At 37.5% G+C, this 27,961-nt stretch overlaps 1 protein-coding gene across 1 annotated transcript; it reads left to right on the top strand.

Annotated features, from left to right (window-relative positions):
- The first annotated feature begins 38 nt into the window (after positions 1 to 38).
- ptpn9a (protein tyrosine phosphatase non-receptor type 9a) lies at positions 39 to 27,961 on the top strand. The gene is made up of 13 exons (XM_007228548.4): positions 39 to 867; positions 6,952 to 7,095; positions 12,781 to 12,870; positions 15,925 to 16,049; positions 16,226 to 16,331; positions 17,398 to 17,508; positions 17,611 to 17,927; positions 19,387 to 19,474; positions 19,579 to 19,648; positions 19,762 to 19,840; positions 21,121 to 21,271; positions 23,711 to 23,918; positions 24,625 to 27,961. The coding sequence occupies exons 1-13, from the start codon at positions 835 to 837 to the stop codon at positions 24,813 to 24,815; spliced, it is 1,713 nt and encodes a 570-aa protein (XP_007228610.1). The 5' UTR covers positions 39 to 834; the 3' UTR covers positions 24,816 to 27,961.

The raw sequence follows: 27,961 nt of genomic DNA, 5'->3' as shown, positions 1-27,961 counted from the left end.
TGGAGGTATGTTCCTCTCCTTTGGAGGTGCTCCAGGCTGCAGCTATACCCTTCTCGAAAACCGACGCGGGGCGTCCAGATGTGTTAGTAACTTTTATCCGCCTCAGAGTCGGAGGGACGCGGCCTGGCCTCGCCTGTAGCTCGCCGTGCTTCTGGTCGACTGTATCTGACCGCTGGGGAACAGGGGGAGATGAAGCCGAGCGCTCGGTCGGGCTAACACAACATTAGCTAGGCTAGCTGGAGATTTTTAGAGGTTCGCCAGCAAACGGTAACCTGGGTTGCTTATAGATAGTTAACTAGCTAGCTAATCCAGCGTTAGCTATAGCTGAGTAGCGTCGGGATGCTGGTGTGATTGGTTACCGCTTGGTTACCGTTTTTGTGCCGTTATGGCACGGAAGGTCGAGACTAACGTTAAGTTGCTGCTGCGCATCTGAATTCCAGCAGAATTTCGCTCTAACGCTAACTAGCTGTTAAGTAGCTCGTTACGACAGAATGCCAGGTCTCTTGCTCTTATAATGGCACCTATAAGCTAGCTAACTAAGTGCTATTTGTCTAGGTTAATTACCCAGCGTAACGTAGTGTATTTTTTCTTCTGTTTACCTCAAATCGGCTGTATGTCTCGCCAAACCCGATGGCTGAGTAGCTGCTGCCCTCAGTAACCAGGTCTAGTTCAGTCCAGCAGGTCTGAGTGAGATCTGGAGCTGCTGCTGCTGTCGCGGTTTAATTTCTCCTAATATCTACAGTCAGTCGTTTCCCTCTCGGACTTACTGACGGACCACTCAGGAGGAGAAAAAGAGAGAAGGTGCCTTAAATACTTAAATACCACAGAGGAAGAATGGCCGCCACTTTAACAGCAGAGGAAGAGCAGGTAAGTGGAAATAAAAATAGCGAGAGGCAGAAACACATTAACTGCTACAGCTGTCATTTTCTAAGGTCACAGAATATTTAACTAGCTAGCTAGCCTAGTTAACCTAACTAGTTAGCTGTCCAAGGTTATTTAATGTTAAACACAGGTCTAAGCGATAGAAACTAGTACAAATATAAACCCTCTGTGGCATGAATTTTTATTTAATCTAAAGGAACAAATGAAACACTGCTTAATAAGAAGTCTGACTGCATAATGTGTCCTGATGCAAAAAATAAAAAACACTTTAATCTAAACAAATAAATGAACAAATGTTAATACCTCAAAACATTTTACATGTTGATGCATTTAAACATATTTTATCATTTTATCTTAGATTAATTTAAATTTAAACATGTTAAAGCATTATATTCATCTTCTCAACTACTAGCATTGCGTCCCAAAACCAAACCCACCTCTAGAGAGAATGTCCAAATTGTTCCCCCGCATTTTATTTATGTAGTTAGGCTTGTCTTGTGATATATTAAAAGAAAGAACATTAAAATTAAAGAGTTTGTGTAATCACAAAAAACTGAGGGCAACACCAAGCCATAGAGGGTTAACATAAGCACAATATTTAAAGATATGTTCTCAGTACAAAATATTTATTACAGTACATTCTGACATGCAGGTATAATAAGCTAACTTGTTAACCTACACAGGAGTGGCGGATATTATGGAGTGGCTGAATAATACCTGGTCTTCCTACAGCTGACTAATACAGTAATTTATATTCAAAATGTGCTTGATGTTATCAAGTTAAACAGAATTAATGACACACTTTGTACTGAAATGTGCTCTTAGTGTTAATCTTAGTGTTGAAATCTATGTTCTCCTATCCATTGAGCTCAGAAAAGTTAAGTTGAATGTGTTCATAGACACTCAACAGCATGCTCCTAGTAAGGCAATGTGAATCACCAGGAATAAGGTCATGTCCATGTATTATATGATAAATCAACATATTTTTCATATTTATTGTGACACACTTTCACACATGTACTTCTACACATCTGACAGTAGTGAAACCACTCACCTAGCTATTTGAGGTTTTAAGACAGCTCAGACCTCACCCTGTGTGAGTTAAGAGAGAATGTGCTGCGTTTGTTTGTGTGTGTGTGTTTGGTGCATGAGAGGTCGGTGAACACCAGGAATCAGGGCTAGATTTCACAATATTTCCACGAAAAGAAAAGAAAGTTTCAGTTTTCACTGTCGGACTAAAATCTTCCAGCCTGAAGGACACGTCCCTGCGTTTAGGCTGGAGGTTCAGTTTGTTGGGTTAAGAGATGTAGTTCTATTTTAAACAATTTTGAGTCTGAAGGTTTATATATAAGATTTCAGGGGAACCTGTGGTTCTGTGACCCTCAGTGTGTGTCTCCCTGAATAAGAAGGAGCAAAAATACAAGATTAAAGTGAAAATAAGTGAGAGTCATGCCTCTGTGCTATTAGTCCCACCAGTAAACGGTCAGTGTTTCCATAAAAAAAGAGGGCCTCAAACAGGAAATGGCCATTATATAATCCTCGCCTGTTATTTACAGTGCGTTATAAAGGAGAAAAACACCACCACATGCAATAGAGCTGCCAAAAATGCTCAATGCTTCTATAGTACTTTGGGTTGAGCTCTAGGTCAATAAAAATGTGGTAAATGAGCCTGTCTTTGCACTTTCCGCTTACTGGCGACTTGTTCAGGAACCTGTTCTGAAGGCTTAAAGAAGGATCAGTGGTCCTGTACCTGAACAAAGCTCTTCTGTCATTTTCTTTCCTGCTTTTGCAGCTCATTTGAATGAGGCCCAGCCTTATCGACCATCTCTTAGACTCCCTCAGCTCACCTCACTGGGAGAGAAACAAAGCTGCGCTGTTATCTTTCGTCCCTACAGTGTCTGTCTGCCAGCCAGTTAGTTTGTGAATGAAGCTCTCTCTTCACTCCAGGGACCTGCATCCACTTTGCCATCTCAGGAGAGGTGCAAGGCAGTGGGCCTTATCTGGGATGTTGCTTTTCTGTGTGTGTGTGTGTGTGTGTTTGGGAGTAATTACATCTCAGGCTGGACATGTCCGGAGCTCAGTGGGCCCGGAGGGACTGGCAGCCCAGCAGCTCGGTCGTTCTCTGAGGCAGCTGCTAAAAGCATTTCCACTGAATGAGGGCTCTGCTCTGCTGCAGGACTCTCACGGGGGTGGGAAGTGGTGGGGCGGGGGTATCTCCCAGGAAGCATCAGGGCGGGGGTTGGGTGGGTGAGTGTGAGAAAGCAAGTGACAGAGGAGTGAAAGACAGAGGCAGGCATGGATGGAGCTGATGACGCACGGCTCTTCCTGTTCAGCATCGACTGATGCCAAAATAGACAGGAGTGACAACCTGAATGTGGCACAGGGGCTGTCTGTCTCTGTTTTTGCACTTAATGACATGGACCTGCACGGGGTTGGCTTCTAAACATTTTATAATCACCAGTAGGTCATGCCACAGCTCCACAAACATTACATGAATGGCACTGATTATTTCTAATAAGCTCTACCCATTGTTTGCCATGTTATCGTGTCCTTTTTACGGTTGTAATGCATATGTGGGTGGAAGGATCCAGAGCTCTGTCCCAGGGGAAGAATGCTTATTTAGTGGTCAGTACATCTGGATGCACTCCAAGATGGAGTCGAGTTGTGTGGTGAAGCCAGTTTTTGATGTGGGACAACAAAAAGTCGCTACTAGCTAGCGTGCATTAGGTGAATGATCATATGGCTTACAGTAAGCAAGCTTTATTTTAAGTTTTAGCGTAGTGAATGAAATTAATCATAATTTGGAAAGTTCCAAAACTCTGAAAGCAGGGCTGCCTTTAGTGAGTTTTCGTTTCATGTGTAAATCCTGTTGACTCAGCGTGGTTTCCACAGATGATGACTGAAATCTCTCCTCCAGAGTTTCAGAATTACAACTGCTGACTAAGCAGACTGAGCAGAGCCTGAGCAGCCTCTTTTGACCTGCATGACACTGATAAACTAAAGCAGGGATGGGGAAACTCAGTCCTGGAGGGTCGAATTCCTGTACAATTTATGCATTTCCTGCTCAGACACACCTGATACAACTCGCACATTAATTGCGAGATTTGGTTGGTGTGCTAAAGCAGAAAAATTGGCAAACAGCTATGCCCTCAGGTTCTCATTCCTAAACTGAAGAGAGTTGTTTTACAACCACATTTGGGAGTTTGTTTGGAAATATGACCCCCCCCCCCCCTCTTTAATTCCTTTCCTTTTCAAACCAATGGCCTAATTTGTACTAGCAGTGTGGAAAAATATATTTACACAATATTAAGTTTTGCAATACTTTGAGATGGATTCATCACTTTTTTTGGGGTCATACCAAATGTTTATCATCTTTTAGCTTTATTGGCTGAAAGCACATTCACTATTCCAGGCAATCTTTTGGGTAATGAAATATTGTGCAGGATTTCTGCAATGCTTCATGTCTGACTTGGTATAGCGTCATTTATTTGTTTTTACCGGCATGAGTGAGGTCTGTTTTGTCATTTAGCAGTTAAATGAAAAATTGAGCATCTGTTGACTTTGCTCAAGACTGCAGCAACTCGAAAAAATATGGATTGTATGATCTGGCCATCAAATAATCACCAAATGCTTATTTGGACGAAAAATTGTCTATTGCGATGTATATCTGATTGATCATTCAATTTCTTGCAAAACTGTATCAGTTTTAATTAAAAGTTTACCTCGACTGCTAGATAGCAGTGTTATACTGTCTTCAGGTCCCTCTGTTCTGATTGGACGACAAGCAAACCGTTCTTTTACTTGGATTTTGAGAAGTGTGTAAGTGTGTGTTTTATAGTATGTAGGTTGTCTAAAAATCTGATTTAAAAATAAAGATTTGCAGTTTGTTGCGTTGTTCACCAGTTTTGAAACATTTCACATCAAGTAAAAATGTTATGAATCACTTTTTAAAAATGAAATGTCATATAGTCATGTCAAATTTGTTGTTTTATAAATGAAGCCCCTGAAGTTTAAGCTTGAAATGTGACATTCCTGCTGATCAGAAATGGCAAAACAACACAAGGGGTTAGAAGCAATAATGAAAGCAGTAATTTGTTTGCAGCAAATCATAATTAATATTTATAGCATAATTTTGGCTCATCACTTCATAACGTTAAACTCCTTTAATTGCTCTTTCCATCTCTGTTGAAGTTGTTTGCTCTCCCTGCTCCTGATGAATTAGTGCATGTGTGAGATTATGGTTTCTCAGGAAGTGACATGGATTGCCAGTAAAGCTTTTTGATTTTTTTTTTCCTTTCCCTCTCCTCCCCACATGGATATCTGAGCTCTTGCAACATGTGCGCATGTGCGTGCACACACACACACACACACACACACACACATATATATACATACACATGTGAGCACATGGATCCGTTTTAGGCCTGTGTCTATAACAGTCTAAAGACCAAAGAATGCAATCCCTGAAGGCAGAGCCAAGCCTAAATGTCCACCCACCTACCTTTTGTACAAACACATTATGGTATAACATGACTTCCACACAGAATGTTGACCCTTATTTGTTGACCATTATTTCTGAGGACTGAACTGTTCTGTCATCTCTGCTGCTTTCTTTAAATGGTTCCTTAGCTGGCTAAAGGGTTCTTTGTTACAGTGGAAATCTTTAAGATAGTTCCATGTAGAAACTGTAAAAGTGGTTCTGTAAAGCACTGAAATGAGTTCTAATGAGGGGTGCATGATGCAAAGAATGTGAATATTTTTTGCTTAAAGTAGAGCATCTAGTTTTTTAATGGCTTGGTCTGTTCTTGGATTGGTTTCATGAATAATTTTCCACATCCGGTTAATGAAATTGTATGTCAGATGGAGATTTTGGATTAACAGAGCATTTTGATGCTTTGAGGAGAATCTAAAATGGTATTTGCTAGTGTGTATGTGTATGTGAGAGAGAGGCCACCTTTCAGGCCAGTGAAAGAGCTGACTGCTGCATCTCCTGCTTTATAATCACAGCACAGAGCGCAGGCTCTTCACAAACACCAACAAAAGGCTCCTTTCAGTATAAACTGTGTATCTTACTGATGATGCTCTCACCCAGCCAATCACTCAGCTCCTTCAGTGAGCTCTAACGGATTATAACAGTCAGGATCTGGCTGAACGATGTTGATGTTTTGTTGATTAAACTGTTTGGAGGAAAGCTATGTAGTTTAATAGTTTTGGGAAGTCAGGAGGATGCCCACGTACAAACAGACTCTGATAGGTGCCTGTTCTGAGCTTGCTCACCTGTGTTTCAGATGTTGAACAGACATGTTAGCCTAAAGACACATCTCTTTTCTCTGCAGTCCCCCGGGGCCGCATAGTGGTTTCTGTCTTTTTCTTATCTTCTCTTATAAAAGGGCATTTTATGAGAACAGATATCTGCTTTGTGTGCAGTTTTAATATCCTGGTGAGCTGAGCTCTGTTTTGACAGGCCTAGATCAGCTGAAAGAGAGATTCCTCTGAACACAAAGAACAGCATTCAAAACTGTCAAATACAATGATGTAAGAGCTTTTTTTTTTCTTATCGTATTGTAAGCAGGGATGCACCAAATTGAAAACAATTTCAATAAATTATTTATCTGAATACCGAACAATGTTATTTGCTGGTTTTTGATACATTTGCCACTTTTACACTATTTTATAAATAACAGGCTAAATGTATTTTTGTCAAGTTTTTCAAAGAGAACATAATTACAGAACTACCATTAAATAATAATAATTGAACATACAACATTTTTTTAATTTTAGCAGACATGCATACAAACAATTTATTTCAGCATTGTGTGACTGTTGCAATTATAGGAAACACTGCAGTCTTTTCACATTTCACTTTCACATTTAAGGCCAAATATTTACAGTCGCAAAATATTGTCAGCGTTGAGCATAATTGTTAGAGATGATTATTTGATATCTAATGCCTTACAAATCTTCAAGATTTCCAGATAAATGAAGACCAGACTTGCAGGGTTTTCTAAGCCAAATGCAGGAACTGAGAGCTAAGAAACTGACTGAAGGCTGTATGCATTTTTGTTCCAGGCCACTAAGCAGTTCCTGGAGGAGATCAATAAATGGACCAGTCAGCATGGCGTCTCTCCACTGTCCTGGGATGTGGCTGTGAAGTTCCTCATGGCCCGCAAGTTTGATGTCCTTCGAGCCATAGAGCTCTTCCACAGCTACAGGGTATGTTTAGTACTTGATGTTGCACTATTGTTGTGCTGTACATGTACGATTTTGGTACATTTTTGTGAACAAGGATTAAGTAATGTCTAGCTCTAAACTTTAATTTAAGTGCAAGTTATAATTGAAAACCCTTTTGATCTATGATTAAGCTAAAGATGTGTTAGGAAGAAAAAATAAATGAAAAAAACAAATATATTATGGGAAAAAATAAATATAGTGCTTCAAATAAAGTATATATTTTATTTTTTTCTACTAAATACAACAAAAATTAGCACACCCATGATAAATCAGGTGGTTCAAAAACATGTTGTATTAAACTAAAATACATCAGGTCTGATATACCAACTTAAAATGAGGGATAGTGAGTGCACCTATCCTTGTTACGAAAATACCATGAAATTTTGTGATGTTATTTTAGGGCCATATCTCCCACCCCTAGGCTTTAGTAATTATGTAGGAAATATACTATGTTCCTAATTTAGTTTGGGACTGGTTTGAGACCACGTTCTCTTTTAAGGGTCTTGGTACGGTTGCTGTCGTCTACCTACAAGTGCAGTTGTCGTACTCACTCCTGCCCAAGCAATCTACGCAAAGAGCAAAAATGAGTGGGAGGGCCCCCTCTATCTGGTACACCTGCATTAAAAAAACTGAGGGGTACAGAAGTGCCATTGAATAGTGAAAAGTTTGAAGGTGCTATTTCAGAATAAATTATAGAAATAATGTTCCTTGTTGCTTGATTTTGGAATTTTTGGAAACATTATGAAAATTAGATTTTGATTATTTTGGAAATATCTGACTTCTGCTGTGTGATTTAATGTTTCTGATTATGATTCATGACAATAAATAAAGGCAGTGCACACAACATTTTTGCTGTGCTATATTTGTATTTAACAAAATATTAAAATATTAGATGGTAATAGATAAACTATTAAATCTAGTTACTGCTGGAACAGTAACCTATGCCAATAACTCGATGCAAATTTTGCTCAGCAGTAAAGTGGTGTTTTGAATTGTTTTGCTATTCAGTTTCATTATGGTGTGTATTTTGGGGATGTTTAACTTGAATGACAGCATTTCAGTGGAGGCCAGACACACTGTTGTTCATTCACCTTTGTGTGTAGTTGTTTTGCATAACACAATCGTTTTGGATTTTAGACGATCACATTTTATTCATTTACACTTACATTCAGATATTTTTATTTTTATTTTTATAGAAAAATCTATATGCGGATCACCCATAACATTAGCGCCACTGAGAGGTGAAGTAAAAACCATTGATTATTGGCACCAACAATGGCATCTGTCAGAGGTTTGGCTGTATTAGGCAGCAAGTGAATAGTCAGCTTTAACGGTGATGTGTTTAAAAGAAATCTGAGCCACTTTGTCAAGGGCCTAGGCGACTGGATCAGAGCCCTACCACACAATATAAGGCAGGTCTTGTGAGAAGTTCCCTGTATGTAGTGGTCAGTACCAACCAGTACGACGTGATCCGACCTAGTTCTTTCCAGTCTGAAAGAGACCAACATACTCCAAATAGCAGGTCAATATATATTTTTAAAAACGTTGTAAATCATGAACAAAATCTTAAGCAGTATGCAGGACAGGAGGATCTGTTTCTAATCCTGGTCTTAGATATCACAACTTTAGCAGTTTTGTGGAATTCATGCATTATTTTATCAGATCTGTTGTGGTGTAAAAATGAGCATTTACTTAGTATTATGCAAGTGGTGCTAATGTTATGGCTGATCAGTGTAAAGTCGTGTTAATTAAAAAAAATGTTGGACATTTCACATCAGTGTTTGCATCATCGGTCTAGTGAACAACCAGAATAATCAGTTTACAGTGACACAAGAAGCTTCAGTGTTTTTTCTAAACATTTATTTTTTCTGTTTTATAATTGTCTTGTATCAAACCAATCAAAATGCAATGCATGCAGTAATAAACGCACATACAGGAGATTGAGAAACAGACTGACATTACTTGACTGGCTTTGGATCATTTACAGCTAAAGCTGTAATGTGTGCGTTTGTTTTTTGTTGGTGTTTTTTTATGTAAAATGTGATGCCTTGTCTCTCCTAAAAGGTTAAATACTTCACAGACTGTTTGGTAATAAGCTCATGCACACTATTATGAAAATTCTTAATGACTTCTGCACAGTGAAACTAAGCTCTTAACTTTGTTCTTTGAAACTCTCCTGAAAAGAAGGCGGTTTTGTTGCAGTGGAAGAAACAGCTAGTAATTCAGAATCAAATCAGCCTTAACCAGCGTCATTATGGGGGAGAGAATGGAAAGTTCCCAAAGCTTTTGTTCACTCTCTAATTGCTTTAATAGCCATCAGTACGTGGCTAGATTCCGCCAGCTGAATTAGGCCTGGGGAGCTTTTTTGGGCCATCTGTGGAAGCCTGAACTGGCAATCATGGATGTTACACTCTCGCAGGAAAATCTGCAAGGACATTTCAGATTATGTTTTAGGCTACATTCACACAGCAGGTAAAAGTGCCCCAGATCTGATTTTCTGACCAAATCTGATATTTATGTTAGGCTGTTCACACAGTCTATTAAATGTGACCTATATCTGACATCTCTCTAAATGGTTTGTGCTTTGTAAATGACGCGTGTGCATGACGGAGCAATGCTTCACATTAAGTTTCACTTTAATCCCAGTCAGACACATTTAAGAGCTAGGAATAAATTCAGACTGCAGCTGAGCTTATTTCAGAGAATTTGCTCGAGCTCGCTGAAAATGGAACGTTATTCGGCCACAGATGGTTTTTTTTTTTTTTTTTTCTGTTCAATCACGGTCACTTTCCATCATTCTCAGGATTTGCATGAATTCCGATTTGGCTGTTCAGACAGAGTCACATTGCCTAGATTGGATATGTATCGGATTTTAGATCCACATATTGAAGTGACCCAAATCGCAATTGAAACAACACAAACAACTCAACTGCGTTATATATAATGTAAAAAAGTTTGGATTTGGGACACATGTACATGCTATGTAAATGTAGGTGGTGGTAAATTATATGTATATTTTAAATTCACTGGTTAGTTGTGGATTTACTTTATAAAGACCAGTAATCTCCGTTCATATGCAGCTACACAGATTATACAATGCCTAAATTAATAGTATATTAAATGCACTGAAAGCTGTATGAAATGCGTCTGTCGGCGCGATGTTAACAGGCGATTTAGGCAACTATAACCTAAATACCTTAGCTAATGATTATGGATTACATAGATCGGCATGCACAGACCAACTTTTTTTTTGTATGATTTTGTGTTTTTAATGCTAATACCATACGTTTTTATTGGGAACATTAAACAATCTAAAAAAAAGCATGTTGATATCAGTTAAAGCAAAGAAAAAGTTAAAAAATAATAAGAATGAACTGTAAATCTATAAAAACACGGTTTATAGTTACCTATTTGACCATAACGTTTTAATAGTAAACAACAAAAATTATAGTATATTAAAAATAAATAATAGTTTATTAAAAACGATTTAATTTATGATTTGTTTTATTTTTTTTTTACATCAAATAACTAAAAGTAACTATGTAACTTTTACTCAAAGTACATTTTAAATTGAGTACTTTTTTTACTTTTAATCCAGTAGATTTTTAGATGGGTACTTTTACTTGAGCAGAATTTTAAGTAAATGTACTTTTTCTTAATTACAATTTTTCTGTACTTTTCCACCTCTGTGTGGGATGTGGGTGGTGTCGAATTTGATTGGGGCCCCCAAATGTCATGAAATGGGCCTGAGCCCTAGCACTGATGATATCCACAATATGGTCAGTAAATTATTATATCACGATAATAGTGTTTGTCACAATACAATAAAATAAGCTCAGCTCAGTTTTCTTCTGCTGTGTACATGAGTAATGTCTAGCTCTTCCATGATTGGCCCTGTATCTGTCTCACAGTAAACAATATGCCAGGAAATTGAACTCAGTCCTCACTGATCACATCAGTGATAAGAACCTCAGACATAAAGGCTACATTGACTTTACCAGACTGGAGTGATTCATCCTTTATTCCCTCCCCAAAGCTGTGTGGACATGTCAGTATTTTTTCAAATTAATTTTAGTCACTTGTGATTATGATCCTAGATCAGGTACATATCTGACTTGTAGGCATGTGACGTGAATGTGAGCAATCGGATCGGATTAAAAAAATCTTTTTGCCTGTATGCATGTGTTAAGTGCTTAGGTTCTGTGTGTGACTGAGGCAAAAGTCTTTATAGAAAAACCTGTTCACTCTGCAGCCGTCTTTGCAACACTGCCAGAAGACCAGACTAGAAAGAGGCCAAAATATTCCAGTTCGTGTCAATTTATTGTTCTCAAATGTTTTGTATGACCGATAAAATTAGATAAAAATTTGGCTAAATAATGTACAGAAACATGACTTTTTGATGTGTTTTGGCATGTTGACCCTCCAGCAGTAACCAGCAAGCTGATTGGTTCTTCTTGCTGAAGGGTGTAACTTTATCTGTAAACAGGCACCATGTTGAAATTTAAGATAATTCCATTTGTATTTCAACCAGTGCTCTGCCTCCTGGATACATGCATAAAAACATATATGCACATACATGCTGATTGGTGACATTTATTTACATTAGACTGAAACAGTTCACCTATTTTTATGAATGGGAACAGTAAAAATGTCCAAATCCAGTCAAAGGTTAAAAAAAAAAAAGAAAATGTGTATATGCATTATCTCTACTAGAAAAGGTCAAAGGCAGGCTATATTTCGTAGCAGAGGAAGCCTGTGTTTATTTAAAGTAAAGTCTTGCATGATCCTTGGAATGTGACTGATAAGTTTCAGCATACTTTCTGAGAATTGGAAGAACTGAACTGGTATATACCTCCAGCAACCACAGTCCTTAAAGTGCAATCCTTAACATGCTGTCCAAAACCATTTGGGGGAGGGGAAAACAGCTGGGAATGAGCAAGTTTCTATGACACCGCCACCTAAAGAAAAATATACTTCACCTGCCAAAAGCCTCTATAGTTATAGAATAGAAACTGCAGCATATTTGGGTATAAAAACTAAATAGTTGAAAACCTAATGATGGACATGTACCACAGACTACAGCTTAGAAAACGTGAAGTGACGAAGAATTAACGTGAGCTAGCTAGTACAAACAGAAGCCATTTTAATGTAAAGGTACAGACAGTAGACCAGCTTGTGATTAAAACCCCCAGAGAACTATAAGGGGGTATAGGTCAGTGTGTTTGTATTTATGTGCGTGTGTGGGCCTGTGTTAATTAGCAACTATAAAACTTCTATTTGCTTTAAATTTGACCTAGGCTGGTTATGAAAAAATCTTAACTATGTAAAAATGCTAGTGGTTATTGAACCCAGTTCTCTAAAAAGTAGCTCGAATGTAATCACATTTTCTTTGTCTGACACTGCGTATTTACTATTTCCTGTGAGTGAAAATTGAGCACTTTTATTGGAAACAAAATCGAATAAAGAAATTAATTGTTTTAAATATCGTGTTCTGGGTGCAAGCTCATTGATTGCAGGGCATAAACTCCGTGCGAAGTTTCAAACAAAACAATGTGGTGGATTATGTGTATTTCCTGTCTGAAAATCGGCATTGTTTGCAGTGAAAAGAGCTCAGATCGAAAGGTGGATGTTGAATAAAGGGGTAATTTTATTATTTTCTTGTTGCAGGAGACTCGTCTGAGGGAGGGCATCGTGAAACTACAGCCACAGGAGGAGCCACTGCGCTCTGAGCTACTCAGCGGCAAGTTTACCATCTTGGTGAGTACAATGTTATCAGCATTTTCACTGAATACTTGAAAATCATTGGCAAAACAAAAATCTTCTAAATCTTGTAGATTTTGGCCAGAAGGTTCATGGGATGGTTCAGTATGTAAATTTGCCAACTTGCAAAATCATTGTTAGTACTCTAGGGTAAATGTTACGTACTGTAAATAACTGATATTTTTAAGTGTAAAAATATAAGTGTATTGCATGCTGTGTGGCATGGCATGCGATACAGTTACGATGTCTGATGTGAAGTGGGCTATAGACCCAAAGTTTATTTTTTCATTTCATGCACTTGTTACTTCTGCAGTGTTTCTTCATGTGCATGCCCAGTGTGACAAGCTATGTTGGTTAATATTGGAGCCTATTAAATAAAATAAAAAAATGTTTTCCAGTCTTAAAGTTCAAGACTAATTCCAAGTCAGTGAAGGGAAAGTCAGAAGTCTTGGGAGCACAACTACAAAGGGCTGCTATTTTGAAATACCGTAGTATACAGTACTACCATTAAGGGACTTATCCCTGCATTGTAGGGATGCACTCGTGGGGAAATCGGGTCAGATGCTAATATATGATATTACACATGTATAATCTAAATTTTACAGTAGCGAGGCTAGTTTTGTGCAAGTGTTGTTGTTTGGCCAGCATTGCTTGATTCTTTTCCAGGATACAATAAATATATCTGCATGAATTCATTTGAAATATCGGACAAGTTATCTGCTGTGGTTCTAAAAAGAAAAAAAAAATACAATACCAACTATGATATATTCATTTTATTCTGCAAGTTTATAATTTACATTTTATAATTGACTGGTCTATGATTAAGATTGTTTGTTTGTTTGTTTGTTTGTTTGCTGGTGGCAATCCTAAATCATGCTGATTACCACCAGCAGCCAGAGAGCAATGCTGGTGATAAGGGGATTCATGTGTTTGAGTTTAGGGTAATTATCCTTTCAAATTGTGTAGAAAATTGGGTATTTTTAAATTAACTATTGTAAAGAGATTGTGATTGTGATTTTTAAGGAAATTAGTACAACCACTTCTCTTGTGGACAGTTTATTGAGTGACAGTCATTGTGGTTGTACTCCATAAATTAATGAACTTCCGTAACACTCCAAGAACTCTTGCACAATTGCTCACAGTTAGCAGGATGTAATGTTCCAGTCAGGCAGGATGAGATTGGGATGGTCGGTCAGGGTTACAGGTCTATTGCTCTCGTTTATCCCACTTTGTGGAAGCCTAGTCTGATTCATCAGAACACTCCCCTTCTGCCAGGAACATCTGAGGTGGCTGAGGATGTTCACTCCGTGCTGTGTGAATGTCGAAGGATTTGTCAGGCAGGGTGTGTCAGAGCAGGGTGAGTCCAGCCTGAGAGGATACTGATTTATGTAGCACTGCAGTGCTGCTGCTGGAGGGGGTTTGGCTGAAAGGACAGACAGCAACTTGCAGTGAGCTGTAATTCTCTTAGCAGTGATGAGCGTTCGTTCATGTTCATTCACAAAGCCTGTAATGTACCTGCTAAGCGACAGTGATCCCTCTTTTCTCTGTTCCTGGATCGATCCGTCGAACCGCTCTCTTCCTCTCTCCTCCACATCCTGCCAGCTGTATTTATAGCCTTGTATCCTCTGTAATAGACTCCTGGCTTCAGCCCTCTAGGTCAGTGTTTCCTAAACAGCCATCCAGGAACTGTAAAGACAGATCTACAGCTAAATGATTTTTACGTCATGCTGTAATATTGTAGTCAGTGCAAAAAACAAAGTAACCTGTACTGAATGTCGATTGGGTCCGTTCATTCAGGGTTCTGCTATTTATTGTTTTATGACTTTTCATTTTTTGTCATATGCTGATAAGATAAAAGACATTCATTTTGCCTCTGCCTTTGGTAAGAGGCTAGCTGCTAAATTGAGTATTTCTGTGGAAGTGTTCTCTGGCCTTTTTTTTTTTTTTTTTGCTTTTCCAAGACCCGCTCTCTCTGCCTCTGCTTTTCCTTTGACTGTCTCTGCTATTCTGCCTCCCTGTGGACAGATCCAGAACATCACTTCAGATGCTTGGATGCTATGATGTAATTTTCTATGATGTCATTTATTATAATTAATGCAGGATGCTGGTTTTATATTAAATGTTATATAAAAGACTAGAGCACCTAGTTAGTGCCAGAGGAGCTGAGGATGACCTCTTCCTGACCTTTAAGGTGTATAGCGTTGCTGTCCAATGAAAGACACACACATATATTTTCAGTTTACTTCATGATCTGAACACACAATCCTTCACTTACACTGTTTTAAATTACCACTTGTTACATTGACTTCCATTGAAAGTTAAGATGGTTTTATCTCTTTCTTGTAAAGTTGCTGTTTATAAGCGAGTTGGTTTTAAATGGACCCCTACGATCTAAAGGTTAAGATGCCTGATGCCTTTCTATATATAATTTTACATTTTCTGGAACTTCTGCTGCTTGAATTGTTTGGACTTGCTTGTAGAAATGTGTTTGTGTATCTTTTAAGGACAGTGCACATTGATCAGCATTTCAGTTTCCACATTAATGTAAATGTGCAGTGATAGCTAGTGAGCTTATTTGCATCTTTTGTCCCAGAGCAGATTATTGCCCTTAAGACAAACATCATCAGCTCAATAGACACTGCAAAAAAACCCAAAAGATGCACTGAAATTAATATGTTTGATAGAAACCCAAAAAGCAGACACATGAACAAAAAGCAATGCATTTATCTCAAAAGTGCTTTTCTAATTATACATTTAGCTAGCTATATGCCTCAGCCTTCCAAATTTAGTCGTACATTTACCTCAGCAGACTCATTTTAGTGATACATTTACATTCCTGTTTTACTCATACATTTACCACAGCAGTGATACTGAATTCGCATGTGAGTGAAATTTACACATCGAAAAATACGTTTTTAAGCTGTTTTTCATCTCCCGCACCCTGTATTTTGTATATAGCGGGAAACGGGATATAGATATAGATTATTAAAATAAAAATGAGGCATGTTTTAATAAAACTAAACCAGGATTTATTTTTTTTACCCACTTTAGGGTGTACGGGACCCTACAGGAGCATCCATAGCTCTGTACACAGCTAAGCTGCACCACCCCAATAAAACAGGCAACCATGTGGTCTTACAGGCTCTGTTCTACCTGCTGGACAAAGCAGTAGAGAGGTAAGTGATCTTGCAGTTGTACAGTATATTCTGTTCATATGAATTATGGTTATTTTATAATATATTTCATAAATATGCACTCATGATGTATTCTTCTGAGACCATCACTCTTGTTGGTGTTATGCAAAAATAAGGGGTCACTTTCAGCTGTGTTCTCAATCACTATCTCCCTGCAGCTTTGAGACCCAGAGGAATGGTCTTGTGTTCATCTATGACATGGCTGGATCCAACTACACCAACTTTGAGCTGGACCTGAGCAAGAAGATCCTCAACCTGCTAAAGGTTCTTTGCATTTTTTTAAGCATTCAACCCATATCATAAAAGAAAACCCTTGTATATCCAATAACTTTTAGTGATCATGCTTGTGCAGCCTAATAATCTGTTAATATTGGACTATTAGCTCAATGTCTGCATATAATTTAAGTAAATTAGAGTTTTAATACTTTCTGTGCATTAGCAACATCTTTTCACATAGTCACATTAAATCATGAATAACTGCCATATATGGAAATCTGCTTCCACTCACAATATGTGAATCCTTTTAGTACGAGGCTGGTAAAGGTTCAAAACTACAATTAAACACTATCAAATACTGATTTATTTATTTTTTAACATCAAAGCAGACAGTTTAACAAAACATAATACGTTTACCTAAGCACTGCTTTTCTAATTATACAATTATTTTGCTACCTAACTCAGAAGTCTAAATTTAGCCCATACATTTACCTCCGCAGACATTGTTGCCATACATTTAGCTTAGCATTCCAGTTCTAGTCATAACTTTACCTCAACAGTGCTACTCAAATTACATGTGAGTGAAATTTTACTGCATACTTTAATCCTGAGAATTGGTGTCATCGGCACAAATACTGGGATTAGCATCCAGCATATATGCCTCAAAATGTTGTAGGACATTACATTTTCCTCTCAAACCTTCCATAATGAAAACATTTGTAGTACATTTTCCTAAATCCACCAGCATTTTAAGCTAAACAGTCACAACAACTGTGTCTTGTGTCACATACTGTTGTTCCTCTTTCCTCTGACTGAGTTCATTGAGTGATTCCAAGTAATTTTGGAGCATTACCTTTGAACCATACGCAACTGCCAGATTATGCCAAAAAGTGAGAAAATGACAGCATTTTCAACATAAATATTACTACCATACAGTTCTGCGTATCGTTGCTGTCAAATGGTTGGTAGGATAATCATGACCACCTCTTCTTACTACCACTTTTTTGCAAGGTTAACAAGGTTAACAACACTAAACAAATCATCCAAATTCTATATGCGGCAGTCAGATACTGCTTGCTAATGCATACAGTGTTGTGTCTGTTTCTGCACGCAGGGTGCGTTTCCTGCCCGACTGAAGAAAGTGTTCATAGTTGGAGCCCCAGTTTGGTTTCGAGTGCCCTATAACCTGCTGAGTCTGCTGCTAAAGGAGAAACTCAGAGAAAGGGTCAGTACATGGAAGCCAAATCAAACGTGATCCGCTTGTTTGTTTAAAGTTGTTTTTAGATAGTTTTTATTTGTTTTGCTGACGGCTGACTCTGCTCTGCAGGTCCAAATGGTGAAGATGACAGACCTGCGGCTGCACCTGCCAAGAGACTGCTTACCCGAGCACCTTGGTGGTTGCCTGGCATTAGACGTTCACGGCTGGAACCAGCGTCTGCTGGCAGAGCAGAACGGACATGTAGACCCTGTGGATGAGCTGGTGGGCATCCCGCTGGACGATTCCTCTGTGCACGCACCAGGCCCTGAAGCCATGAGACTGCCAGAGTATGTGGCACATCTGGCTCGAGCCCAACGCAGCGGAATCTACCAGGAGTATGAGGAGCTCCGTAAAGAGCAGCCTCCTGGAACTTTCCACTGCGCACTGTGAGTAGCACTGCTCTGTAAATTAAAAATGTTTTTTTTATTTTATTGCTTTATGTAGTGTATTAATTGTATTTATATATATTTATTTGTATTTCATATTTGTTTTTTAACAGCATGTCTGATCATTTACCCACAAAATGCTGCTATTCCGTAAACTAATCTTTTCTAAGCCTAAAAGATACATAAATGAATTAAAGTAAAAAAAAATAATAATAATAAACAATAGTAATTAAATGCAATATGCACAGTACTTATTGTGCAGCTACTATGCCACTCCCATTCATTCATTGTCAGAAGAGCTATTAAACCATCTAAAGCCAGTGCCAGCTATGCACAGTCACTGTAGTACATTTAATATTTATATCTGATTATAATAATACTAGGCAAGTAAAAGCTAATTAATAGAACAAATGTAATGACTTCTTAGTTGTGCACTTCTGTTTTGTCATGTCCTAGTCAAGAAATAAATGTTAACGGTGCTATATCATATTATCACATAGCATAAGTTTATCTCAATATATACTATATGGATAAAAGTAGTGCTGGAAGATATGGCCAAAAGTCATCATGATATATTTCTTAACCCTCCTGCTATCCTCAAATTTACGAACACCCTTTATTCTCTGGGTCACTATGATCCCAGCAATTTAAACCTTCAGAAAAGTATTATAATTACTGTTCATTAAAGATGTTAGTTACTTTATGTTATTTTAAAAATTATCAACTGTTCTGGCTTTGGTACAAATATTTTATTAGTATTATATAAGTATTATAAGTAATGTTTTGTTAAATCAGGGCCTAAAGTAAAGGGGCATTTAGAGGAATATTATAAAACTGAATGTTTTATAATTACCACAAAAGTATGTGTCAAATATTGATATTTCTTGTGTTTTTCATAAATAGTCTTCATTAGATTAAGAAAAGACAATGAATATAAATCACAAAACTAATGTCTACCATTTTTTTCAAAGACTTTAAACACTGAATGGGGTCAAATTGACCCAAAAGATAATAGGAGGGTTCATTTCAGTCTATACGATATATTGCATAGTAATATTACATAGTACAGTGATTTATGAACAGTGAATGTACTACAGGGCAGTTGGGTAGCATAACAACACCTTTGCAACCTTTTTAGCAACATTTTAGAAACCACCACAGACACCATAGCAACCACCATAGAGACTGGTGGGAGCCATTTTAACTGTGCAACCTTTCTGCTTTTCCTTTCAGGAATGCACATGGGTAGTTATTTTATGATCATGCCCACCCCTTATCCTACTTGTACACTTGTGTTTTTTAGTCTATGAGTGTGTTTATATTCTTCCAGCACATATATTTACATATATTATATTCATACCTGCAGATATATTTGTAAATTGAACCTTTAAATTATAGTGGTATCTCCAAGATAATACATTTTGTATGTTGAGGATCCTCACCTCTTTTACTTTGACAGGGCTGCATATAATCAGGAGAGGAATCGCTATGGCGATGTTCTTTGCCTTGACCAAACTCGTGTTCATCTGAAAGGCAGAAGGAATGAGGTGTGTACATTTTTCTTCCAATAGTGTTAAATATTGGCACAGCATATATGGAATATTGGAGTTATGTCTTATTTTATATAAAAAAATGACTCCTGTGTTCTCAGAGATCAGACTACATCAATGCCAGCTTCATGGATGGATACAAGCAGAAGAATGCATACATAGGAACTCAAGGTACAGTAGGAACTACTGTTGAATGTTAAAACTAGAATATAGTGACGGGGGTTTTGTTTTGCAGGCTGTTCTGTAGTTTGTTTAGTTGTAATAGGCGTGTTATGTCTGCATAGGCCCGCTGGAGAAAACATACGGTGATTTCTGGAGAATGGTGTGGGAGCAAAGCGTGCTGGTCATTGTCATGACAACAAGGTGAGACATGAGTCATGCACACATACGAAAACACAGCTGAAAATGACACAGTCTGGCATTCAGTTCTGTTTTAGTGTACCATAGACATTCATGTAACAAGAATCAATAATCACTAGATTTAAACTAGATTTTCCGCTTAGATTATTGTGTTGATGGATTTCATTCCTTAATGTTAGTGATCTGTATGTCAGTAATGTGAATAAATCTGTCCCTGAAATCACATGCATGCGCACATTAATACTTTTATGCGGATCACTCCGGGTGCCAACCTGTGCTTACTGATTATGGCATCATTGAGAGTGTATGCACTAGGGGTGGGTGATATGGCCCTAAAATAATATCACGATATTTCATGGTATTTTGGTGATAATGATACTCTTGGCGATATGACAAAAAAAAAAACTGAATAAAAAAATCAAGAATACACTACTGCAACAAAATGAAACAAAAAGAAGTTTTATTTTTACTTTCACTATGATATGACACACCCCTAACTAAGATATTAAAAAAAAACAAGAATTTTATCAGATTTGTAATAGAAGTCAATGATCCAGAATGTCATGATACTAATAATGCACTCCAAATATATAATATATATAATGGGAAATGAGAAAAGTGTGATTTTTTATGTGATAATTAGGGGTGGGTCATATGGCTCGATATTTCAGGGTATAATATCGTTCACGATATTGAAAAAAGTTGGCGATATTATCGTGTACGATACGATATGGCACACCCCTAGTATGCAGAGGCAAAAGAAAAACCACATGAATTTAAAACTGTTTACATTTATATTGCATGCATGCAACTTGTAATGTAACTTACTACTTCTAAACTCATTTCCTTCTTCCCCTCCTTTACTTCTCCTCCCATTATTCCTTCCCTTCCCTCTGACCTCCTTTAAGCCCTATCTATAGATCTTTTACCCTTAACTTCTGTTACTTTTGTACTTCACTACAAAAGACAAAAGCGTCGGCCAAATGTAATGTAGTGTAATGTAGTGTAATGTAGTGTAATGTAGTGTAATGTAATGTAATGCATGCCCACAAAATGGATATGTATCTGGTCCAGGACCACATGTGAAAGGGACTTTGACATGCTACGTTAAAGCAAAAGAAAAAAAACGTTACGGTCACTTTAGTAATGGTAATGTGTGGTAATTTAAATTGATTCTTGGATTCTTTGATTCTTCAATCTTCTTCACTTCAATTAACTGCTTGGTTTAGTGTTCACTGAGCAATTAACACATCTTTACATTGCTGTACATGTTCTGTGTGTAGAACTGATGAAGGGGGCAGAAGAAAGTGTGGTCAGTACTGGCCTCTGCAAGAAGGGGGACAGGAGGTGTACGGACACATAGCTGTGGTCAACCAGAGAGTAGATAACCATTCCCATTACAATCAGACCACGTTGGAGCTGCATAACACAGAGGTAACACACACACACACCTTTTCTTTGCAGTAAAATAATGTATTAACGTTCTAAAAATGTATAGCTTTGGAGACACATGTGGCTTACAGGACACATGGAGAAGCCTGTCCACTCTCTAATCAACTTAATAATTTCACCTCAGTAAAAGGAATTAACCCCAATTTTTTAACAAAAGGTTTAAAGGACATGACATTTTGATTTGTATTCAGGGAAAATTTAGAATTTTAATAGTTACAGTTTGACAGTTGCAGATTTACTCATTATATTTTCCATTCTAATTAGAATTAGGATTTTCAGTAATGTTTCTTATCAAACATGAAAGAGTTTTTGTAATGTTTTTTGATATAAATCCTAAAGCTATAGCTGTGTAATGTCAGGCATTTTTACTGCTGTAACATAAAGCTCAAGTTATTTGAGTTATTGAATCTGAATGTGTTGTAAATGTGTCTTGGGTGTGTTTACTCTTGCATTTTTAAGCGGCTTGGCAATATCCAGATATAATCCTTATGCTCAGGATGCAAGAAGTGACCAGGTGTAATATGAATATTGTTATGAGGTTTGTTAGTTTTTAGGTAAGGCAGCCTGGTATTTAAGAAAAAAGAATTTAGAGCTTAGTAAATGTTACTGGTCAATTAAGGGAGTCTAACTGATTCTGTGAAGTGTGTCCAGAAATCACTAAATATACAAAATTTCAAGTAGAATTCTCTGGTGTGAGAGCAGATTGTATCAGGGGTGAAGCTTTGACAGCTTGTTCATGATCTGTGCAGTTTAAATAAAGTGTTAACTAAAACTAAATTTGCTTTTCCAAGTTATTTCTGTATTTAAAATAATCTGAGGCACTGTTTCTAAGTCCTGGTATAGCCAGTGTTTCTAATCTAAACTGACGAGAACCCAGTTTTTCAAAAGCATCTTTTGTGATAAACTGTAAATAATATAGACCAGTGGGTCTCAATGTGTGATACAGGTACCACTAGTGGTAGTGAAATCATCTCAAGGTGGTACACTACATGAACTCAGACTATTGTTTTGCTTGCAATAAAATATTAAGGACTAAAATATACAAAGTTTCCACTTCCACATTCTGAGTGCATCACAGGACAGTGTTTGAATGTTCATCTGAACCATTTTACAGAATATAGGTAAGTTGGGTTCGTGCTTGATAAAAAAATTAGCAACTTTTTAGAAAGTTTGTAATGCTTTTATAAAATACGTGCCAATAGAACTACGTATGACATGATTTCCAGAACAAAAGGTTCAAATATAAGTTATGAGATTGTCCTTTACTGCTTTACTGAGAGCGAGAGAGCTCCATTTGATGCTTACTCAACCATCTAAGAATTATCTTTGTGCTAAGAAGCTTTTGGGGAAACCCACCACAGTAAAGTTAAGTTGTTTGGGTGTGCTACAGCAGGGGAAAACACTGAAATGTACAGGGCAGTGTGCCTCCAGAACCAGGATTGAGAAAAATTAACTAAATTAAAAAAGCAGTGATCAAAACTAGGCAGCTGTTTACGTTCTATCAGAGTAAAGTAGGAGGAGTAGAATAGAGCACATTCCTGTAATAGCTTAAAGCATGTTCAGACTACAGATTTTTGTGGCTGGACATCACAAAACGTGTATGTAAAGGTTGCTGTGGTAATGATGGAGACACTTAACCCTCAGCACTGTGTTTGAACCCACTAGAGCTTAAAAAAAAATAAAAAATCAGATTTTTTATTTAAATCGATTTTTTCCCCTACTAAACATCAAACTAAAGATGATAAAGAAATGGTTAAAACTAGTTCTTATTTAATTTGTTTTCACTTAAAATGTTCCCTTTTTGGTTAAAGTGCAACCAGAAAAAGTAAAAAAACAATTGTAAACAGCGAGCGAGCGAGAGGGAGGGAGGGAGCAGAAACTCAGAGAAAATCGATTTTCATAAAAACACATCGTCCTTAACTGTAAATTCGATTTAATCAATAATATCGACTAATCGCCCAGCTCTAGAAGCCACACACTTCTGTTCCGCTGGATTTGATGCGGACATTGTCGCGTTACAAGAGATACAATATTTTTTTTTAATCTAATATAGATGTCTGAGACACATCTTTACAAATATGATTGCAGTTGCTTTTTAGACTATCATAAATCAGTCTGGGCTTAGCACAGCGGAATTGACTGATTACAACCCCTAGAACATCTGTATTTGGTTAGAAGGAATCATGTGGCAGATTTTAAAAATCAATATTTAAAATAAAATCTTGACCTTAAAGATAGAGGTAACTATGAAACTAATGTTGTTTGACATACACTTCATATGCACTTTAGACTACAACTTAGGCCAACTTATTCCATCATTAAAACTTTATTTGCTAACTAATATAAACTGATTGTAGCACTTTAGACATTTAAAGTGGATGGTCCTGATGAGAGTTTGCTTTCTGTTTCTCTTTTGATCAGACCTGTGAGCAGAGGCAAGTAACTCACTTCCAGTTTCTGAGCTGGCCTGACTATGGCGTGCCCTCCTCAGCGCTCTCATTGCTGGACTTCTTGGGTGCAGTGAAGAGGCAGCAGAAGAGAGCAGTAAAGGCAATGGGGTCACAGTGGAGGGGTCATCCTTTGGGACCGCCCATGGTCGTCCACTGCAGTGCAGGAATCGGCAGGACTGGTAAATAAGAATTTTTCTCAGAAGGTCCTGAGGAAGTCATTATGTTGCATTTTCTTGAAGCTGACACATTTTTGTCAGACATTTTGTCAACATTAATATATCGTACAATTATGATTCTCAAGCAAAACCCTAAATCAGGAAGAACTGATCACAGAAGTAATTTACTGTACATTAATATATTTAGTTCGAGTGTTGTAAATATTGAAGCCCACACATTCTGTCTCTTTTACTTTGGCATGTCAGAAATTTCTGACAAGAACATGAAACGTGGGGATGGTGGAGGAGATTGTGATACCTTACTTATTACAAAAAAAAGATTAAAGAGGCAACATTGTAAATAGTTGTGAACTTAGAAAAACATTAGTTTCTTCTTCTTGTGTTTCTTCATTTTCTTAAAAAAAAAAGTTAGCTCCCCTCTTCCACAATACATAAATATGGATGAACTTGCTACAGAGTAACATGGTGCTTTATTTTCAGACTGACTTATTCCAGTTCAGTTTCAGTTCCATTCAAAAAAATGGCACAACCTATTGTCTATGTCTGTAAGAGAGAATGTGCACACATGAATGCAGACCACAGACCCAAGGGTCTAAACATATCCATATTTAAGTTTTAGCAGAAATGAGACTCTAGTTGTCAGTTTTGTCAGTAAACCTGTGGCAGTTTTGAAGTTGATGTTTGCTTGCTCTGCTTCTTCTGTTGGCAGGTACTTTCTGTGCGTTGGATATATGTCTGTCTCAGCTGCAAGAAGTCGGGACTCTACATGTGTGTCAGACTGTAAGGCGTATGAGAACACAGCGTGCCTTCAGCATCCAAACACCAGAACAGTATTACTTCTGCCACACTGCTATCCTTGAGCACGCCCAGCGACAGGGACTGCTTTCGACCAATCAGTGAGAGACCAAATCTGTTTTTCTGTCCATCGGTGAAGGACGGCGGCTGCTCTCTGCCAACCGCTGACTCTCAGAACACTCTTAGCCAGTCAGTGGGCTGATTGTTAAAAGGCTGAGCATAAACGGTCTATGAAGGAATCTTTCTACAGCTCGCTTCTCTGGCGGACGTCCACTCCAAGCACAGTACTTGTGACTCTTTTTAAGATTGGTGTATAAAGTGCCACAGTCATCGAAATCATAGCCTGTTAACACTGTTCACCAAGAGATTGAGCTCTCTGACAGATCCAGTTAAAGACTGAAAGGGGTCCGTCTATCTGTCTCATAGCCATTCAGTAATGCTGTGTTCATGTTGTGATTGATTGAAAGTTCGTAAGTCAAGTGACCTCTAACCTGTTGTTCAACAGCGCCTTCGCTTTTTTCTAAAATGATGTCAGAAAAAATGTTTGGTGAGTTTTTAATTCACAAAGTCAGCTCCAATCTAAACTAAGTGTCTTGTCTAAATACGTTCTAATGCCGATGCCACACGTAATTCAAAATATGGGATCACAGCAAGTAGTGTGTTAACTCTAATACATTATCATTACTTGATCTGTTTTAATGCTTCTGAGGGAACAGGGATAAAACTAAACTCCTCTACACAAACATCTAACATGCTTCTGTTCTGCTGCCGCAGCTAAAAATCTGTCTGCCTAAACGGTTACTTTATATACCAGTATGATTTGACCCGGTCTACAAATAGGTGTTTCTCCATAATATACTCATGATTATTAATTTTTCATTTATTCATCTTAATGTTTTTATTTTTTTATTTTTTGCGCACCCTACATTTTTTAAGGCCCTGTCCACACGTTTCCAGATATATATTTTATATATATTTACAGAAATATGCAAGCCCTCTAAAGGTCGATAATACCTCATGAACATCAACACATCAAGAAGAAGTAAGAAAATGCAGAGGTTTATTCCTAAATTACACACTACTCCCTAAGTAGTGCAAGTAAATCTAAACAGATCATAATATATTTGTAATGGAACCATATTTACCTTTATTCGTATGCTGAAATCTAAAAACTAGTGAATTTTAAATTATAATGAATAATGTAAATCACTATATAGGGAGTAAGGAGGTATTTGACAAGCAGTCAAACCGTTCTCAAATATCTCCTCCTTAAAAACTATTTTAAGAAGCGAGGTCAAATTGCACACAAACCCTCTTTTTTATATATTTGTAGGTGTGGGTGGGACAAGTGGAAAGTGGAACTAACAGACAAAAAGTAATACTTCTGAATCTGTTTAAAGTGAGTTTTCAATCAATGGAAAACAGTAACTAAATGTTAAAGGTAGATTTTTCAGCATCATTTTCACTAATATGAACCTTCTTAAAATAACACCAAAGTAGTGATTTTATATTCTGCACCTTTCATGCATTAGGTATTTTTCTGACTAGTTTCAACATACTTTGAGGCTCTTCAATACCTGTGAAAGGAGGCTTGTAGTAGTCTTTGTTGATCTGCCTCGACATGACCGTCACCAATTATTATTTTTTCAAGAAAAGAAGTCAGGTGGATCTATTCTTCTAATACTTTCGTTTTTTAGCTAAAATTATTCTGATTTACTTGCATTGTTTCTTGATTCACATAAATCAGTCACTGAATTTAACAAACCATAAACACGCCAAGGCAGAATGTAATTTCTATGTACTAAAATGTAATTTTGTTTTTAAATAGAAAAAAAACTTAAGACAAATAACTAAATATTGTGACCCATGAGATCCAGTGTAGATTAGAGACAGAAATGTGATGAATATTTTTTTTAAACCCTTTACAAAAAGGTGTTCTTCCAGTCTGTGGACGTTTCCTTAGAGCTGTAATTTTTTTTCCTGTTATTGTGACCCATGTGGGAGGGCCGTTTCCCTCCAGAAGTTACACTTGCCCATTTATTTGGGTGTTTGGAACTGTTGTGTGTGTGAATGGAAAGCCAATGCAGAGCACGCTTCTTGTTTTTCTTATTTTCCACATTGCTTAGAGCAGCAGAACTGCAATAAGCTCCGTTTTATCCTGCATCCATGATCATTGGAGAATATAGTCACAAGAATGATAGATTCATTTTGCCAACCCCCTTTCTTACAAAGTGCTGTGTGGATACGGATAGTTGTTGCTTTCTTTTGTGTGGAGTAGAGAACAGTGTACGTTTGCTGAAGTAAAACACCACTGAGGACTTCTACTGGTGTTTGTGACTATGTGATTGCTGTTGCTACTGTTAAGAGAAAAGGATCTACCAGTCTGCCCTGCTTACTAACATCTATCTAACTTGTGTGTAAAATAGGCCTAGAAACTATACTAAAGCACTTTTACACAGGCGTTCACTATGTGCATTCACTGACATCATTAACCGTAGAGGATTTGAACACCGCAAATTCCATATGTAACGTACTGTGGTGTGAACTGCAATGCTGTTGTTGTGAATTGACAAATCTGCAAGTTCAGTGAGTGGTCTGTTAAGACAGTCGTGATCATGTGTTAATCATGTTTTCAGGTGTTTACAGTTAGCTTGGAGAGCTGTATCATTTCATAATATGACTTTTTTTTCTGTTTTTTGTCTTTAGGTATGTGAGTCTTTGCTACTGAATTCATATTGAATTTGCTTGTAGTGAAGAATCTGTTGAACCAAACCCTTGTATGCACTCATGATGCTAGAACTGTTAGCTGTTCAAACGATGGACACAAAATGTGACTGATTTTTTTATTTTTCTATTCTATTCAGCAGACGTCTGTGTCCTTACATATTATTATTCCATTTGCAAATAGCTACTTATATTTTTCTCATTTTCTCATAACTCCTTCATTTGTATGACCTATGGTGATGTAATCAAGCTATGTAATCAATAATGCCATGGTGTTGACGTATATACACATGTTAAACCGATCACTTTGTGACCAAGTATTTTTATTCTAAAAGAGTTCATTATGAAATGTGAGGCAGGCAGGTGGATACTTGTGTTGCTGCATGGTGCTGTGGCAGAATGGAGTCCTTTTCCCTGACTCAGGGACACAAGGAGGACACCAGTTCAGCAAGTAGGACCTTGTTAAATATGACAACATAAAAAAAAAACAGATTCAATGATGATTAAATGAAACTCTCATTTCTTCA

The sequence above is a fragment of the Astyanax mexicanus genome, chromosome 2 (genome assembly GCF_023375975.1).
Source record: "Astyanax mexicanus isolate ESR-SI-001 chromosome 2, AstMex3_surface, whole genome shotgun sequence".
NCBI lineage: Eukaryota > Metazoa > Chordata > Actinopteri > Characiformes > Acestrorhamphidae > Astyanax > Astyanax mexicanus.
Note: the sequence above shows the minus strand (reverse complement) of the source record. Positions and strands in the feature narration are given on the sequence as shown.

What these genes read in the sequence shown, in the direction of transcription:
- ptpn9a (XM_007228548.4), top strand. Translation starts at nt 835, where the DNA reads ATGGCCGCCACTTTAACAGCAGAGGAAGAGCAG. An exon ending in GCGGCAAGTTTACCATCTTG is followed by an intron (nt 12,871 to 15,924) that starts GTGAGTACAATG and finishes TACCCACTTTAG; the next exon opens with GGTGTACGGGACCCTACAGG. An exon ending in TGGAGCTGCATAACACAGAG is followed by an intron (nt 21,272 to 23,710) that starts GTAACACACACA and finishes TCTTTTGATCAG; the next exon opens with ACCTGTGAGCAGAGGCAAGT.